General features: G+C 40.8%; 1 protein-coding gene across 1 annotated transcript in view; it reads left to right on the top strand.

Annotated features, from left to right (window-relative positions):
* Kcnh5 (potassium voltage-gated channel subfamily H member 5) overlaps positions 1 to 19,389 on the top strand; it is a 285,962-nt gene that overhangs the window by 32,879 nt on the left and 233,694 nt on the right. Inside the window, exons 3-4 of the mRNA XM_032907944.1 lie at positions 4,308 to 4,414; positions 10,471 to 10,599. Of these exons, the coding sequence (XP_032763835.1) occupies positions 4,308 to 4,414; positions 10,471 to 10,599 (236 nt within the window). The remainder of the gene's footprint in view (positions 1 to 4,307; positions 4,415 to 10,470; positions 10,600 to 19,389) is intronic.

Raw genomic sequence — 19,389 nt, 5'->3', positions numbered from 1 at the left:
ATTAGTGTTATGTGGAGAACTATTTGTGTCATTTTCTTCATTTTCTGGTTTCAAATGGCCACATTGTAGTCTTCAGCTCTGAGCTTTATCTCTGTTGTTTTCCACGTGGGTGAGATTCAGTTCTTTCTATCTTTTATGTAACTGCTCATGTAGAGGGTTTTAGTCTTTCGCATCTTTCCAGAGCAGTAGCTATAGCTCTTTTGTTCTTTCACTTTCAGGTGTGCCTTCCCTTGAGCATCATTTGGTTAAGGCTGCTTTAGCAATGATGGATTTCCTAATTTTTACCTTGGACTTTTGTACATTGGTTAGCTCGCTTTTGTTCTCCCGTAGCATTTCTCAGTGCAATAGTCTAAGTTAACACTTTTTTCTCCCTTCTAACATTTGATATGGTGTCATAATCCCTTTTATAGTCTATTAGTTTTCTGCTGAGAAATCTCCCATCAATTTAAGAGTGGTGACCTTAAATGTGAGTGAATGCTTTTATTTTTTAGAGTTTGGAAGTTTGGCACATTGTGAAATGCAATGATGGGGACATGTTTGAGTCAAATCTATTCAGGGCTTCTTGGGTTTTCTGGGGCTCCTCTGTGTCTGTAACTCTCCAAGATTAAGGAAGTTAACAGCTTTTTCTTTGTCACTGTGGAAGGTTCATTTTTCTATTTTCTATATAAGGTTTCATGTAGCCCAGCATGGCTTTGAACTCAAGGGTGACCTCAAACTTCTGATCCTTCTGGTTCTGGAATGTATGTGCCACCGTGTCCTATCTTATGCATTTCTGGGAGAGCAAACTCAGAGCTTTATCCATTCTAGAGACATACTCTGCCAACTGAGCCATATTCCCCATCGCTAGTGTGGAGGTTATCTAAGACTGAAGATCACCATATTCCTGAGCTGTACTACTCCTGTTTATGCACCCAGAGGACTCTGAACTCGCCACTGGGATACTTGCCCACCCATGGTCATTGCCACATCATTTACAATAGTTGAGTAATGAAACTAGCCTCGATGTCTATTGATAGATGAATGGGTAAAGAAACTGTGGTACTTATATTTGATGGGATTTTAGTCAGCCATAAAGAAAAATGAAATCATGGCATACTCAGGAAAATGGATGGGACTGGGACTCATTTGTTATGTGAATCGGTTTTCTGTTCTTCACTCCCCTTCCTTACCTCCTGGAAACCTCATAATTTGAGCATTTGTTCCTTACACATGTCTCATAAGTCTTGGAAACTTTCTTTGTTCTCGCTAATGATTTTCCTCTTTTATTTCCTGAGTGTAACAGTGGTACTCCACACGCTCCGTCTTTAAGTTCAGACATTTTTCTGCTTGATCCTGCTCGTGGTTGAGACTCCTATTCACATCTTTTATGTGACTTCTTTCATTATTCACGTCCAAGGCTTAGAATTGGTTCCTTTTGATGAATTCTTATTCATTTCATTAATTGATTTTTCTGTTTCAGAGGATTATTTAAATCATCTTGTGCGTCATTGATCACCCTTGAAATCATTCCCTTGAATTCCTGCTCAGACATTTTTTTTCTATTTTCCCTTCCCTGGAGTCTTGTTTGAGAACAATTAACACTCTTTTAGATCTATCCTGTTACCTTGCACTTTTCCTACTTCGTGTTTCCTCATGCTTACATTTGCATCTCTAGGGGATCCATTCTATTGCAAAGGGTGCAGCAATGACCATGGATAGGCAAGATCTCTGTTGTGGGGCTCAGAGTCCTCTGGGTGTGTAGCAGGCGTGGTGTATCTCAGGAATATGGTGGTTTCCTTAGATAACCTTCATACAAGAATTGGGGAGTGTGCCTCCACTACTGAGTGCTTTTCATATTTGGAGAAATTTCTTAAACTCTGTGTCTTAGAGGGTCTGTTTAGTAGGCTGCATTGGCTTTGGTTCAAGTTGACCACTATAGTTATGGCATGGAAATAACTTCTTCAACTGCAATCATTGGCTATGAGTGCAGTTCATGGGAAGCAGGACACTAAAGCCCGTTGTTCTCTGCAGGACTGTCAGGTGGGGCTATTCAAGCAGCCAAGGAGGGTATGGTATGCAGAGCAGTGAGGGAAGAGAACTTAGTTGGCTCAGGCAACATCAGTGTAATGTAGCACAGGAGCAAGAGGTGAGGACTGTGTGTCAATGTCTGTGGACCATGTTCCAGTGAAGCCAGGCTGGAGGGTCCCTGGGCACGTGTGGTATGGTTACCATGGGATAGGGGGCAGTATTCATGTATAGTACATCGTTGCACCCTAAGTGGAAGTTACACAGGAAGTCAGGCACAGGGAAGGTGGATGGTGTGCAACAGCAACCCAGGTAGAAGAAGCTGTGCTTCATGACCAGAGTTCCTCATCCATCTAGAGCAGTGTCATAGCATGCCCTCTTTGAAGACACAGTGAGGCTTCAAGATTTCCCAGCAGCCAAAATTCAGGGTGTCAGTGTCAGCTGTTAGGGGGTCTCCTGTGTATTTTTTTCATTGTGGTCGAATGTTCTAAGTGTCAAACAGTTCTTGTCTTGGGGCAGTTGGTAGGTTTCGGTCCCTTTTTACTCAACTGTCTGCCCTCATGCCCCACCTTACCTCCATTCCAACCTCTCTGCATTCCAGCTCTTTCTGCTAAATATCTTGTTTGAATAGTACCTGTTCTTCCTTCCCTTCAGTTTTTCCTTTCTTTATAGTTATTTCTGTTGCCACTAGCCAGCCATCTAGCTATGGGCTTTCTTCTACTGTTAACAGTGGAAAGCCTTTATGGCACGTAGATGCTCACTCCCTAATCCCACATTTATTTTGTATTTTCTAGCCACATCTAAAACATGAACCTGCCCCAGACACCAGCTTAAGAATTCTCCTATGTTTATGAACCATTTTCCTTGTTTGTGTTGATGGAAATTCCTCTGAAAGTCTGCAAAATCTCTCAACTTGGCATAGCAATATTCCTATGGTCCTTTCTTTCTTACTTTCAACTGGTTACAATTATTATCCTTCATTTTTTGGTGGAATTTAGTATTTGTTGATTAGTCTCTACTTCCTATTGTCTGTTTAAAGAAATGTTGCATAGAAGTACCAGGAGGAGAAAAATAAAAATAAAAAAAAAGGAAGCCCAGCTACGAGGAACACCATCTGTGTGAACTAAGTATCCAGTGTGGTTACCAATACCAGCAGGCTCTGAAGGACATGATGTGATTGGTTGCATCTAGAAAGGCAGCTATTATCAATGATAATTCCCCTTTGTCCTTGGGGTATATGTTCCAGGGCACCAGGACACTCTGAAAATAGCAATAGTGCAAACACTGCATACCCGTTTTCTCCTATACATATAATTCATGATGTTTCCTTTATAAATTTAGTAATAACAAGTTTCCCTCAAGACTTTAGTAATAACAATAATCACAAAGAACAATTATAATGCATTGGATTGGGATATGATGACTCTAAAACATAACTTTTTTATTTGTACTTTTAGTTTTTAACTAAAAAAAAATATCGTATGGCTTCTCTTTGGAAAAAATCTGAATTTCCAGAGTCATTCTTATTGTATTTTGGGACCATTAATAAGTAAATAATGCCTGCTAGAATATACACACTGTCAAACTAAAGAAGCTGATTGGCTAATGGAGACAGTGAGTTCGAGACCAACAGAGTAGCATGCAGAGTGTATAGATTTGTACAGAGTTGGAATATCCTGAGCAGGGCATGGGGCTCACATCGTTGTGGTAGATGATGCAGGGTGGCAAGAACTTTCATCTTGCTGTTTGGAATGATACATGATTTTCAACATTTGAATTGTATGTTTTAGAATCTATCATTTAATAGTTTTGGATCATGCTTGACCATTTGAAACAGGAGAAAGCACAACACTTGATAAGGGGAGGTGGCTGGACCAGTGTCTTTCAGTGGTTTGACTTCATACAGTTGCAATCAACATACTAGTGACTAAGGTCTCTGTTGATGTGATACATGTTTAATAGAATCATGGTAATTGAAATGGTAGTGCATATGAAAACTATTTCTAACCAGGAAGTGCTCTCTCTGCCTCTCTGCTTTGCTATGTAAGTAAAGCTAACCATCAGCAAGAAGTTTTAGCAACAGTGATTAAAACATGGCTTAACATTTTACTGTCTTTATATATCCTATTATAGATCACAAACTTCTAGTGTTACACAATGAGATTTACTGAAATAATGGCTTACATATTTGAGTTCATTGTGTAGGGACATCATTCAAGGCAAAATGAAATAGTTAACCATAGGCAATGACGTGATTGATTTGTGACACAAAAATGAAACAGGCTTTTTTTTATTTCTTCCAGTTTTATGTATGGAGAACTGACCGACAAGAAGACCATTGAGAAAGTCAGGCAGACTTTTGACAACTACGAGTCAAACTGTTTTGAAGTTCTTCTGTATAAAAAAAACCGTAGGTATTTTTGTTACCAATAAAATGACCCAGGTCTTTCTAAGTTTTAGTTTGGGAAATGGTAGCTAAGAAACAAGGCAGAGAAGATACAATGTTTCATTAGTGCTCTTGGTGTGAGGGGAGAGGTTGCTGGTGTGATTAGAGAGAAAAATTAATAATGAGTTTAACCCTTGAAAAAATCCTCTTGAAGAATGGAAACAAGCATGGTGTGTTTCATTTTACTGTTACAGATTTATTTTATGTTTTATTTAGTGAAAATATATGATATGGATGAATGTTTTGCTTGCATGCATGTATGTGTACCAGGTGCACACTTGGTGCCAGCCAAGGTCAGAAGGTGTTGATCTCCCGGAACTGGATCACAGACGGTTATGAGCTGTCATGCAGATGCTGGGAACTGAACTCAGATCTTCAAAAGCAAAGGAGCTCTTAACTGCTAAGCCATCTCTCCAGTCCCACATTTTTATTTTAAATGTTATAGTTGTTCATATTTATTGGGTACAAAGTGACACTATGACTTAGGAATACAATATGTACACTTAAACACATAACATTCAGCATTTCAAAAATTTCCTTTTTGTGGTAAGAATTTTGGAAGTTGCTCTCTTGGCAACTCTGGTGTCAGCAGTTATTATTAGCCATATTCACCATGCTGTGCAACATATCTCACACCTGAACAGAGAAACTTATCTCTTGTGTCACACAAGCATTGCATTCTTAAATCATCTTCTCGTCACTTCTACCCCAACCATATAGCTGAGAACCTCTGCTGTCTGCTATGTGTTTCGTTGACTTAGTTCCAATTAAAATGAGCACACCTTTACTATTGGTCTGCTCTATCTGCCTTATTTTACTTAGTACTTAGCACTATGTATATTTATTTCTTCAATGTTGTTGTAAATATCATAAACTAGCTCTCTCCCCACACTCTGCGTGTGCATGTGTGTGCTATATGTGCATATGTATACATGTGTGTATATTCGTGTATTGTATATGTATGTGTATACCCACATATGGGGGTACACAGAATATGGAGGTCAGAGGAGGACATTAGATGCCTTCCTCTCTTCCCTTCTGTACTCCCTGGAGACCAGGTCTCTCACTTGAGCTTCTTACTTTTCAGTTAAACTAATTAGTCTGCAAACTCCACTCATCCCTCTATCTCTGTGCCTTTCTTCACTCCTGTTTCTCCCAGTGCTGGCGTGATTCACACACAGAGCCATGTTTGTTTTTTGTGTGGGTTCCATGTAGGTCCTTATGCTTGCTTAGCAGGCATTCTTACCCACTGAGTCATCTCCCCAGCTGAAGAAGTTCTTTTAAAGACTGAATGGTATTCACTTTGTATACATGCATTGTCTTATCTGTTTATATACTAATGGGCATTCAGGTCAATTATAAACTGGCTCCTGTGAATTGTAGTGCAGTGAACATGAGTGTGCATGTTTTGCAGACTTCAAATCTTTGGGTAAACACTCAGATGTGGGACTGTTACATCATATGGTGGTTATGTTTTAAAACTTTTAAGTTATTCTCAGAGTGGTTTTTCTCTAGTGTCTGTGCTAAGGTGTGTTCATAACTACATTATTATAGGAATCCCTTTTTATGGTTACTGCACAAATATCAGTGAGGTAGATATATGGTTATTTGGTGTCAGCTGTTACAAAATAATCTTTAGCTAGACTTGAACTGTTTCCTGTTTAAGAGTGATGGGCATTATCCTTCAGTCAGGGCAGTCACATCTGGTCAATATCTCCTGTGTTATGAATTATTCTCTAGGGTCAGAATTATACACAGTTATTAAATATGTCATCACACACAACCTCATGGTACAGCCCCTATTTGGGGAAAAATAATCATCCATCCATCCATCCAACCTACCACCACAATCAAGTCTTCTATTTAGCTTTGTGGCTTCATTGCATGGTCACATGAACTTCGTTTCTTTTTGCTGCTTTCTCAAATGTCATTTTTTTCCTTTTTCTTCTTCTTGATATGTAGTCCCTTCATAGTCCTTAATCAAGAAGCCATCTCTAAATGACATCTGTATGCAAAGGAAGAACTATTTTCTTCAGTGTAGTCTCTCACTGGGTATACATTGACCACACTTAGGAGCAGGGCCCATGCTCCACAGTAGATGGCCTACACAAAACAAGCAATGGTACTTCTGTAGACCTCTTGCCTCTTATTGCTTTGTTTTTGGTGGGGTTTCTTTGTCTTATTTGTCTTTTGCTTGTATATTATGATTTTTATTGTGTTTTTATGGGGTTATTTGTGTGTATGTATTGCATATGTTTCTTGCTCTTCTTATTTTAAAATTCTGCCTTTTTTGTTGTTGTTCTTTTGTTTGCCTGTTTCTTGGAGAGAGAGGGGGGGGGGACATGGAGTTTGGGTAGGTATGGGGGGGAAGCTGGAAGGAGTTGGAAGAGGAAAAACTGAAATCAGAATATATTGTAAGAAGAATTTATTTTCAATAATCATGTATATTAAAATGTGTGTGTGTGTGTGTGTGTGTGTGCACATGCTTTCATGTTAAATGATAGCAAAATCCATATTCATCTTCAATGGATGCTATAGTCTCTTTAAGTGTGGGAGATACCCTAACCTCAGCAGGATACACTGGTCTTGGTTCATTATATGTTGGATTACATGGCGCACAATTTATCCTTTCTTTTCCTCCAACCTGTTATTCTTTATGGAATATGTGGGATTAAAATTAGACTTTCTTTGTTAGCACTAGATTCACAAAAGGATAACAGCCCCCATAGACATCACCTCAGAGAAGTGCATTTGGTAATGGGAACATTTTTTCCCATGGTTTTACTTATCAAAACTTTCAATATTTCATCTTATGTTTTTAGAATCAAGGCCAAAGAGATGTTTCTGTGTGAAGTCATGCTCAGCTGCTGGTGTGTCACACAGAAAGCAATCAGGTCTGAATGATCAGTTCTTCCTGCTGCACAAGCTGTGCATGTTTTCCCCGTCTTCTCTTTAGGCTCAAATATTCATTTATAATTCATAGGATGCTGAATGCCCAAGCCCCCTTCATTTTCACATAGATAATTTTAGTCTTTGGATGACTTGTATGGTCCAAGCTTAACAAATAATTGAAGATTATGGACCCTCCCATTAAGCAGAATTAACAATTACTTGCTCAATTTTCAGACATTGTAGCCAAGGCCACAGTTAGAGTCTGTCAAAAGTACTTCTGTTTTGTTTATTTACTTTTAAACACATTGGCAATAACTCGAAATTTACATTTTTACAATTTTCCTTCCAGGATAGTTATGGTTTGAAATTATATGACTTTTTGTTCAACTCTGCCCTGTCTCTCAAGGGAACTGAATATTGCTGTATGAATGTCTGCCATGTAGCTGGTAGGAGACGGGCCCTGCAGCCCTGCAGAAAGCTCCCCTTTCCTTCTGTGTGCTCGCTGCATCTGTCTTTAATTTTGATTTTTCTTTTAATAGGAAGGATAGGTGTTATCCACGCATCAGGGTAGAGCACAAGCATTTTAGTCAGATTTAGAGGAATCTTGGAAGGGGTCATCTCAAACAGCTTTTGTACACCAACTGCAAGAAGAGTGTTTTGTGACTTTGAAAAATGTGAGATGGGAAAGTTGACAAGTCTTCTGAAGACTGTTAGGTGAATGCCAGAATAGCAAGCCCTGCCCCGAAAACTTTCATCAAGTAATTAAGTAAATGGCATTTTGCAAATGGAGCAATCAAGGTTTCTGATTTACTCAGGGTTGACATTCTATTTGTAACCCCTTTTTATTTCTCCCCCTTTAGTGTCCTATTACAAGGAGGCATTTCCTACTCTGGGGAAAGTTTATCTTTGGGGCAAAGACAGAACCCACCTCTGTTGCCAGTGCCCGGTGCCCAGTGCCCAGTGCACAGGCCCTGCTCAGAGTGTTGGGAAGAATGCATTTCTGTCCTTCCTTCTCAGACTTCCTGTCTATTTGACCCTTAAAGCTAGAATATAGAGGCTATTTCACAGTTGCTTGAAAATATTCAGCCTTTTCTGGGGGAAGTCTGAGCCTGCGCACTGAAAAAAAAAATTCTACCTTGATATCTGGAAACAGCTTTTCAGACAGCCCTGCCTCAGCCAGAATTTCGGAAGTGGCTGTTACCATGGGAAGGCACGACTGTGACAGCAGCTCTCGTCCAGATTTCTAGCAGACCCTGGAAAAAGAAAAGGAGTTTCAGTGCTCTTTCTTCTTTGTTTATAACCCTCTCTGCCTCTGGCTCACCATGTTGGAGCAGCCACTGGCTATAAACACAGCAGTGCCTGGCAGTGGTTATTTGTAAAACTGTGTGTCACTCACAGTTCCCAGACACGCTGTGTAACAGGAGGAGCAGGAAATAGGGAGAAAGCCTGGCTGGGAGATGATGGGGTTGCTTCCAAGTCCCCTTCTCATTCTGCAATTATCTCAGAGAGGGCTGTGCCCTTCTATGGACTTGTTAGAGCCATAGAGACTCGGTGGCCAGAGCTGAACGTTATTTTATAAATCCCTCTGCAGTGCTCTGGCTTCTGGAGCCTGCTGAGGGACTCAACTCATCTGGCGTAAGTGACCAATTAGCCCTTCCATGACTTAGGTAGACTCCCCAGGTTTAGCAGGTGATTTAAGAGCGCTATTATTACGGTGACTGTTTAAACGGAACTGGCATTAGGGGACCTAGTTTTGGGTCAGCTATGAAGGAGGATGTTACTTGGTTTTCATGGGGTGTCGCTAAGATGCTCTAACTTCTCAGCTGCGTCAGCTACACATCCACTCTCCAAATCCTGAACCTGACGAAACCCCTTCTGCCCCTAAGCGTGGGCCATTTGAGGGCCTTTATCGCTCTTTTGCTTGATAAAAATCTGATGGAAAATGAACTTATTTATTTATTATTCTTTCCACTGTGGTAGAATGTTCTTTCAGTGTGCTGCCACTGTGCGGAGAATTGTTCCCTTGAGGTTACTTCTCATGCCTCCATTTAGTCCACCGTCGCAGTTTATTTCCCAGTTCTTGGGTCTGTCTGGACCCTGAGCTTTAAAACTGTGAAGCTCTCATCCGTCTGGAGAGTGCAGTAGCTGTTCCTTGAAGAATGATGTGGCCTGAGGAGCAGGAGGCTGTGGCTCACCAAGACACTGGAGATTCTCAAGCCCTAAACACACAGGCTATCTTTCTTTCCCTTTGATGATCGCCTTAGAGGTTTCAGGTAGCACAGTAGGTATCAAGTATTGGTGGTGTCTCCAGTGACAGGAGACACAGCTATCGAGGTGACACTTAAGTCCATCTGAGGGAAGAGAGAGCCTTGGGACAGAAGCAACATTCTAGATGCTCTTCTGAGAGCCGAGCTTGTCAGGGCGGTGTTGCTGTTGCAGCTAATTGGAAACACTTGTCAAAGTGACAAGACCAGAGGGCGTGCGGGAGTGATCACACTCGGTGAGACTGTCAGAGGCCTCAGGACACAGACCTAAAGGCGATACTGGTATTACTTTAGGACCAGGTGTGCACGTTGGGGGAGCCCCTGTACTTTTCTTTAGAATGTTCATATTTGGGGTTAAAAATACACTCATTGAATCTGAGCAACTGGTAGCTGATAGAGCAGTGATTTAAGAGTGCTATTATTACCATGACCATTTAAACAGAATTGGCACATATTTCGTTTCCTTTCATTTTGTTGCTTTAGATGGAGATTGAATTCAAGGCCTCATGCATACAAGACAAGCACTCCATCACTGAACTACGTCCCCAGCCCTTGTTAAACTTTTAATTTTAATCTTAATTATTTGTGAGACGGGGTCTTACTAAGTTGTCCGGTGTACTCTTGAGCTCGCTTTGTAGTACAGGTCATTCTTAAATTTGTGATCCTCCTGCCTCGGCCTCCTCAGTATACAGGAGCCTGATTATAGGCCTGAACCAGCGGCTCTGGTTAAAACATTGCATTTATTCCCATAACAAAACCACTGTTTTGGTGCTGAAGCAAAGGGACAGGGCAGAGTCAGGGAAGCTAACCCTTGCTGTGGCCTGACAAACCTCTGCTCTCTTTCTCCCTCTTTCTCCACTGCAGGTACCCCTGTTTGGTTTTACATGCAAATCGCACCAATAAGAAACGAACACGAGAAGGTGGTCTTGTTCCTGTGTACGTTCAAGGATATCACGCTGTTCAAACAGCCCATAGAGGATGACTCAACAAAAGGTATCTCCAAAACAGAGTTTCCATGCCCGAGGAGTTGGTGACCTTTTTACTTGCCACCACCACCACCACCACCACCACCACCACCACCACCACCACCACCACCTCGTCCTTCTCTCCCTCCTCTTCTTCTTTGTAAAACACCAAATCTATATTTACATCCACATATAATGAATAACTTTAAGCTGAAACATAACATAAAAAAAAGCATGTCCACTGACAACTTAAGTATCAACAATTAAAAGAAATCAAGCTGGAATGAAATAAATAAATTAACAAAAATCCAATGAATTGTACCTCTTATCACACGTACGGTTGCCTCAAAGGGAAAGACACAAAAGCCAGTAGTATCCTGGGAGTTAATACTGATGGTAAGAACACACTGTGATGTACAAAGGGCTGATTACAAACAAACAAACAAATAAACAAACAAAAGACTGACAGACAAAGAAAAACCTGGATTTTTTTCTTTGTCTTTTCTCCATCTTTATTAAATTGGGTATTTCTTATTTACATTTCAATTGTTATTACCTTTCCTGGTTTCCAGGCAAACATCCCCTAACCCCTCCCCCTCCCCTTCTATATGGGTGTTCCCCTCCCCATCCTCCCCCCATTACCGCCCCTCCCCCCAACAATCCCGTTCACTGGGGGTCCAGCCTTGGCAGGACCAAGGGCTTCCCCTTCCACTGGTGCTCTTACTAGGATATTCATTGCTACCTATGCAGGTGGAGCCCAGGGTCAGTCCGTGTATAGTCTTTGGGTAGTGGCTTAGTCCCTGGAAGCTCAGGTTGAAAAGCTGGAATTTTTATGCACTTAGAAAATGTAGCTAGAGAAATCAGAAAGCCCCCACATTTCAGCATTACACATACTGACTTGTTTTCTAACAGATTTGGTGATGTTTTTAAAATATAGGTTTAATTCTGCCCCCTATTACATATACACCCCTCCCCAAGATGTACGTGCATTGCCTCTGTGAGTTTTCTGTACACTGGCTGCATTCAGACAAAGATTGAGTCAATCATCTTGCAAATGTATTACTCTTCAAAAATAGGCTATAAAAGTGCAGATCCTAAAAGAACAGTCTAGATTATGTACATACGGCTCAGCTTGTGGATGGGAACAGGGCCTCGTATACATGTTCCTGATTCAAAAGCACTTCTGCAAGAGCAGACACATCTCAACCCAGGTTTCCATTCAACACAGGAGGTAAGACTTCTCCCAAGGACCCCTCATGGTGCACAGTGAAAGTGGGATGAAGTCAGGGTTCTTGGAGCGCTTCACCCTTTTGTCCAATCTAGGAGTATGGGGCAGTGAAATAAAAAAAAAAAATAGGATGCATGGGTGTCTACAGCATATTTTCTTTCCCTGCCTCTCTCTCCTGCCATGTCTACCCGTGGCCCTTAGTCTTCTCAACATTCATCCTAGTGAAGTGTGGGGAGGAATTCCATAGAGCGTGGTTAATTTGGGAACAGCCTGATTGGCATTTCGGCACCCTGTACCCAGGGAGCTTTAGAGGGAAGGGATTACACAAACCCAGGACTGATTTTGCTGAGGTCTTACCGGAGAGCTGTTGATAATTTGATGGAGTTTTTTTTTGTTCAATCAACTGAGTCTCGCCAGCTGATTACATTCAGTTTACTTCTCAGCTTCTATTTATTTCAGTTGTATGTTCTCTTGAGTGGAAGTTGTATAATTTTGTCATAACGAGAGTGGCTGGCTCAATGCAAGCCTCCCAAGTGGAGCGTTGTTGACAGCGGCATCCAGAGACCCGGCTGTGGAAACCTAGAGCACTCTTTCTTCTTTCCAATTCATTTTATTCCCGATTTAATTTCTCCATTTAGGTTTAAATTAGAAGCTGGTGTCATATAAATGGAGATTTTTAAATTCATTTAGAAATAGGTTTTATAAAATGTTATTTTTAAGAACCTCTTAGGAGACCAAAAGGGAATGCCTGCCTTTATGCAGTTGGCAAACGCTCCTTTCCCTTCCTTCTAAAAGAAAAGAAAAACCAGCACAGAGCTTTAAGCTTTCCAACCGCAACTGTAATTACAGAAAATGACATTAATTTATCCCTTGCAGGTGAGTCTAAATACATAATATTGCATCTATTCACATTTTGTTAGTACCAAATTAAAAGGAGAAACTTTATACTGTGCCAGGCACTGAAAATATGACTGAACAAATTAATTTATACGTGTCTCTGAAATTCTAGACTCTATGAAATCATTTTCTGGAAGATCAAGTAAAATATCTAATTTAGCGCCTAGATATCTCTCTCTCTCTCTCTCTCTCTCTCTCTCTCTCTCTCTCTCTCTCTCTCTCTCTCTCTCTCTCCTTTGTATAGCCCAGACAAACCTGCAGCTCAGTATTCTGCTGTGTCAGTCATCCAAATGCTGGAATTCCAGGCATGTGCCATCACAACCAGCTAATACTACTTTTAAAAAATTAAAACATACTTCGAATCATCTTTGTACTTAATGTTGATTTATTTCTTTGAAACTTCATGGTACTTCAGACAAAGGCTAAAGAAAGATTTTTTTCTCAGTTGTATATGGAACACTCACCATATATACTATATTCTGAGCTATACTTTTTTTTTTATAAATTTAGACAAATATATACCTTTGAAAATGTATCCCAGGCCATAATGGAATCAAATTAGAATTCAATAATTGAAAGATGCATGGAAAACTGCAAAATTTGGAAGTTAAAGAACGCATTGCTAAACAATGAGTGAAATAATCTTAAGTAAAAAATATTTTGAACTAAATCAAAATTTAGACCTTTCAAGTTTGTGGAAGAGAGTAAAGGCACTACTTAGAGGAATATATATATATATATGACAAAAGAAAATGTCTTAAAAAAATACAGTAGCCTAGCTCCATCTTAAGAAGCTAGGTAAAGAAGAGAATGTTAAACCAAAGCAAGCGGAGGACAAGACATTCTAAACTGTATGGGAGAAATCACTGAAAAACAGGACAACGTTGGGGAAAACCCACCAAAATTCAAGGCTAACTCCTATAATGAAAATACCATTATAGTTACCCTCTATCTCTGATAACCAAGAAAAAAGAGGGAAGACACAAACTGCCAGTGCAGAAAATGAAAAGCCTATGTCCACTTATGCTGTGGCTACTGAAGCTTAGACAATGACCACCCTGTGGTCACCATTGATGACTTACAAGAAATAGACCACTCTCATGAAACAGAAAATCTTAATGCCTCATCACCATTAAACACTTAAGCAGTAAAGAGTAATTGACCCAAACCAAGGAAAGAGATGGAATAGTTTCATCAGGAGACCCTAATAAATGCTGAAGGAAGATATTTCTCCTTTTCCTTCAGGATTTTACACACCCATATAAGATAGCCACCATTCCCCTCTTCCAAGTTCTCCTCCCCTCCCCTCAAATGCCTCCCTCCCTACATGGATGATTCTAATCAGTCTCCCAACACATCAAGGGTCAAGGAACGTGTTGGAAGAAGAGGCAGAGAGAACACAAGAGCTGAGGGATGGGGAAGAGGTCTGTGAACTGCTGCCTTCTGGACATGCCTGTTGTACACATGTGCCCACAACATTTCTGGGGTTGCCTGCCTATCTTCTAGGTCTCTTCCAGAATGCAAAAGCAGAGGGAAGTCTCCCAACTCATGTGAGGAAGACAGTACTGCTCTGATACCAAATCCAGGAAAGACATTACAGAAAAAGGAAATGATAGATGAATGCTTCACTCTTAACATGTGATCATCCACAAAACTGAATCCATAAAGTATACAAGGAATTATGCATGACAATCAAATGAGTTCAGTCTTCAAAAAGCAATTCTCCAAATCCATCCTGTCAGTGAGGTGGTTAAAAACAAAACAAACAAAAAAAACCATATGATCCTTTCAGTTGGCATAGAAAAAGCATTTGAAAAATTCAAAACTCACTCATAAAAAGCATCTGAAAAAATTCAACATTCATTCATGATTTAAAAATCCTCAGAAAAGTAGGAACAGGGGGATGATCTTCCATATTCTCATAAAGAACATGCAAACCTTGTGGTTAACAGTGAACTATATTCTTAGGTGAGGTGTTTAAAACATTAAAGATAAAATAGTTGATATGTAATTGATAACCTAAAACATTCCTCAAGTGACTTTTGATGTCTTCACATATGAATGGCAGTCATCTTTGAGTAAAGAGTTTTCATATCCTATTTTCAGTCCAGAATATGCATATATGTATATTAGAGGCGTGTTTTTGTTCCGATTTACTCTGTGTAATTTATGACACAGTTGAACCTGCCCAAGGACAGGCAATGCTTCTGCACCATTTTGACGTGCTGAACCTTGGGGGTAATTAGTAAGTTTGTATTTATGGGACCTGGAAGTTGGCAGCATTTTGGCATGAACTGGGGTTGGGGCATATGGAGGTAACTGAAGACCTGACTTATTTCTGAAGTGAATGCTTCTCCATTCTTCTATTCTCACTTTCATCACTCTGCATCCCCATGTAAGTATCAGTGTGCTTGTAAGACACAGTCTCTTTTGAGTTGAACTATCTATTTTTATAAATTATTTTTGAGTAACTCCAGATGGATCAGACCACTTGATCGTTGGACAGTGAGCTCAATAAGTACGCAAAATAAAAATCCTGGGAACAGTATTGGTATAAAATGCCTTTTTCTAGTGCCAGATATTCTAGAAGATGGGTTAATTTCAAAATAATTTTTGTTCTGAGACTCCCGTATGCCTTCTCTATAGCTAACAGATTACTGAAAAGGCATTGCGTAATGCAGCTGTGAATGCTGCATACGAACTACTTTCTATTATTCATGTGAACTGTACATTTAACATGAAAAATTCAAAAGACATGAAATATTTATACCATTAAGTCATCATCCTACTATATCTTTGAAGCTAGTGATATAGGAAGAGGAGAACATTTATAGAAGCTTTGTAAAATAGTATATGTTTCTATTTTAAAGACAAAGAAGAAATTAAACCTTTTGGATATAGAGGACATGCAATTTCATTATAATTACCATAATATCAAAATGATTTGTGTTTAGAATATTGAATAAAAAATAGTGGTGTTGCCTTTGATGCAGCCTTTGGCCTCACAGTAACTTAATACAAACTTTTTCATGATCTTTTGTCCAGTCAAAATGGAGATGAGCAGTGGGTAAAAGTTGGTTTAGTTGAAGTTCAGTTTTGATTAGGTGCAAGGGAAGGGATTTTCAGAAGGCGTATTGATTAGACGAGGGCCTCTGGCCTTTGAAGATCTGCCAAATTTGCTGGTTTGCATTCATACTGATCTCTTGTTTATATCGCCAACCCCTACCCCCTCACACCAAGAAACTCAGACAAATGGTTAAAAGCCTTGAAGAAATGGACTCTGAATTTAGTTTCTGAATCAGATTAGACACTGACTGTGGTGGTTAAGGCCATGGCTGCAGTAATTGTAGCATTCTGTCTAAGCCCTACCACACAGTGACCTGGCAACAGCCAGGTATTCCTGGCTCTATGAAAGGGGCTTCTTGCCCTGTCCTCACTCTCTTGCTCTCTCTTAACCTCTTCCCCCTTCGTCCCTTCTCTCCCCATTCCCCTCCCCCTCTCTCTCATGGCTGGCCTCTACTCCTCTTCTCTCTCTCTCTGTCTCTCTCTCTGCCTTACTCTACCCCCACTACCCTCTCAACTCCCCTCACCATGCCCTAAACAGAGGCACCCCCTTCCTCCATACCTCACCACACCTCCATAGAACATATACCCCCCCATTTATCTTTTTATGAACACATCAGTAATTGAGGCAGCCCTGCTTATTGCAAGCCCTATGTCCACCACAGTTTCATCCTGAATTATTTTGGTTTTGTTCTTAAACTGAGTGCTAATGTCTAATATCAACAATGAATCATGACAAACTGGGGCACAAGCGATGGCAGCAAACAGTGTAGGGAAGCTCATCAGCTCTGATGGAGAGTCCATGACTACCAGGTCTAAGTTCATCACTGCTCATTGAGCTAATTGTGACGTTTATGTTATCATCTCCATTCTTCTGCTGAAGAGACTCAAGCCTCACGTTCTCCAGATTGCCCACTGCTGTCCCGTCTTCTACAGGAGAGAAGTCACTGGCAAGCACAGCCACCTTAATCCCCTGTTCCTAAGCATAGGCCTCAGGGGGATGCTGTATTTCTGACAGAGTTGTGTTCTTAGAACCAACCAAATGGTCTGATGCTAATTCCACAGGGCGAAGTAGTCTTGTTATGTTTTGTTCCTGGTATGGGGTTGTTGGAAGATTTGTTCAGGCAATCTATCAACTGTATCTGATACTTTATCTATCATAAAATGCAGATGAAAGCCCAGGAGGTCCATGCTGCTGATTATCTTTTGTGTTCTGAAGATCATTATCCAAATCTCTGCCCATTGATACTGTACACGATTTTCAAACAGACTTCCAAACTGCCAAGATAATTGCCGTGTGAGACATCCTCTGCCAAGCAGTCATGACACCTTTTTGCCAATAATGAGGTTAAAAAAATTCTTCCGGAATAAAAATAACATCAAAAAAAGTAACCTGCTTGCAAAAGCCAATGCTTTTCTTTAGAGAGGAGACGGCAGAAGAAATAGGAGTAATTATGCCAAGGCCGTCTTGTTGGCTGAGAGCAAAATTGTTTACCTAAGCTTTTCCCATATAGATTGGAATCTTGTGTTGCAGCCCAATAGATTGATTTAACTGCCTCTGTGACTTCCTTTCATTTTTAAGATTAGGCAGTCCATGACAAAGAGGTTAATTGCAACCCAATAGAGCTAAACTAATGTTTTATTAAGAAGGAGTTGGCAGCCTGAGCTTTTAGGAGAACAAATGTTCTCATAATGCCATGAACAACTTACAGTGCAAGCATTTTACTCGTCATAGACAACTGTCTGTTCAGATTACCCCGTATCGACCACGTCTAAGTAACATCAGCGAACTGCTGAGCTGTCAGGGGCACAGTTAGATTTCTGTAGGGAGGTGGGTGGATGCAGTCCTGGGGAGAAGTAAGAACTGCTGATGAGTCTTTTTGCTTTGACCTAGACAGTGTGATTGTGTGACTCTTTTCAAAGTTTGACTGTAACGTTGGGGTTGGGGAAAGATTAAGTAGACTCCCATCGTCTGGAGGCAGATCCGGAGCACAAAAGGATCGGCATGAGAAGACTCAACAGGGCGTGATTTACAGTAGTGGAAAGTCTGCAGACTTCTTGAGCATGTGTCTGTGTATAGTATGCGTCATCAAGGAGAAACGAGTGCCTAATTCTTAGAGATAGTGGGGAGCAGGTAAGAGTGAGGTCCCATGGTGAGCAAGCGAGAGGGGAAGCTTCAGGTTCTTATGTTTGGTGTGGCTTTTATTGGTTTCAGGTGAAGTGTGTGGGAATGTGGTGGGGGTAAGGAGGTATAGAAGTCTTCAGAAAAATGCTAATGTTAGAGCATTAGAGCAGAGGGCTGCCAGAGGGGCTGGCCAGTGCACTGGGGGAGCAGTGGTTCCTGCTCTTCCGCTAATTTACATATGAAAGGAGCACACCTTGGCTTGGCTTTGGTTCTCCAACTTATGGGCCAAGTTGATAGCAAACTCCTACTGGATGACTCCCTGACAATTGCCCTTGACTTTGGTTTCTTGGTGCCAGAACTGGCTCCTCACCTAGCCCTGCCTTTCTTTCTCAGCTAGTGGTTCCTCAAGTTCTTTCTGAAGAGTAGGAGCCACTCTACCTTCTCCGCTCCACAGTTCTTCCCTAATGTCATGGATCATACCGACATGCACCGAAAGCTGAGCCTAGCGCCTTTGCTGCGTTTTCATTGTATTTAAGGCAAGATGTGTGCTAATCTGTTTAACTTTTTCACTCAGTGCTTCACTTATTCTATCAAAATGCAATTACTGCCCTCTACACGCTATGTTGATCAGATTGTGTATAGTTGTGCACAGACACATGGAAACCAGTGTTTTCTGAGTATTTAAATTAGGAATTACTGCTCCCTTATTCTGTAATGCAGCAGCATCAGTGACGATAGCTTTCATGGCTGTGTTCTTCCTTCCTCACATGCCTTATTGTCGATGTGGTTGTAGGAGATGAGCAAAAGTTAACATTCTGAAGGCTTGCCCTCTTGTTCGGTTTATTACACACATTCTTCCCGTATTTCTCCTTTGTTCCCAAAATATTTTTCCAGGCAAACTTTATTGTATATACAGAGTGCAAATGGTTTTCTCTTTTGACCCTACTCAGATATACAGAGATCTTGAATCATCTTTTTTTTTAAAGAAACGCGAGCCTTCAGGAAGAAAAACGATGAGCTGAGAAGTTTCTAGAAATAGCCAATGCAACTATAATACTCAGTTACTGTAAGATGAGGAATTATCAATATATTTTAGCATGTTGGTGACTGAAATAGTTGCAGTCATCAAAGGGCACCCTCATTATTTACACCCAATCCAGTAAACTGACCAAGGCCCACTATAGGAACACATAAGTGGGCTTTAGTCTTAAGGAAAACTGGATTAGTCAGTCACCTTTTATTAACCTACCGACAGCTTTAGTGCCACGACGAAGAGATGAACTTTAATTTACCCAAAGTAAACCATGACTGCATTGATGTTGTTACGTCACATGATGTGTGTGTGTGTGTGTGTGTGTGTGTGTGTGTGTGTGTGTATGCCATGGTGTGTGTGTGTGTGTGTGTGTGTGTGTGTGCACGCGCGCGCGTGCACGCGCACGCGCCATGGTACGAAGGATGGCATCTCAGGTGGCTCTGGGAAGCTTGCAGAATTAAGTAATCCTTCA

The sequence above is a fragment of the Rattus rattus genome, chromosome 7 (genome assembly GCF_011064425.1).
Source record: "Rattus rattus isolate New Zealand chromosome 7, Rrattus_CSIRO_v1, whole genome shotgun sequence".
NCBI lineage: Eukaryota > Metazoa > Chordata > Mammalia > Rodentia > Muridae > Rattus > Rattus rattus.
The sequence above is the reverse complement of the archived record's forward strand: the minus strand, read 5'-3'. Positions and strand labels throughout refer to the sequence as shown.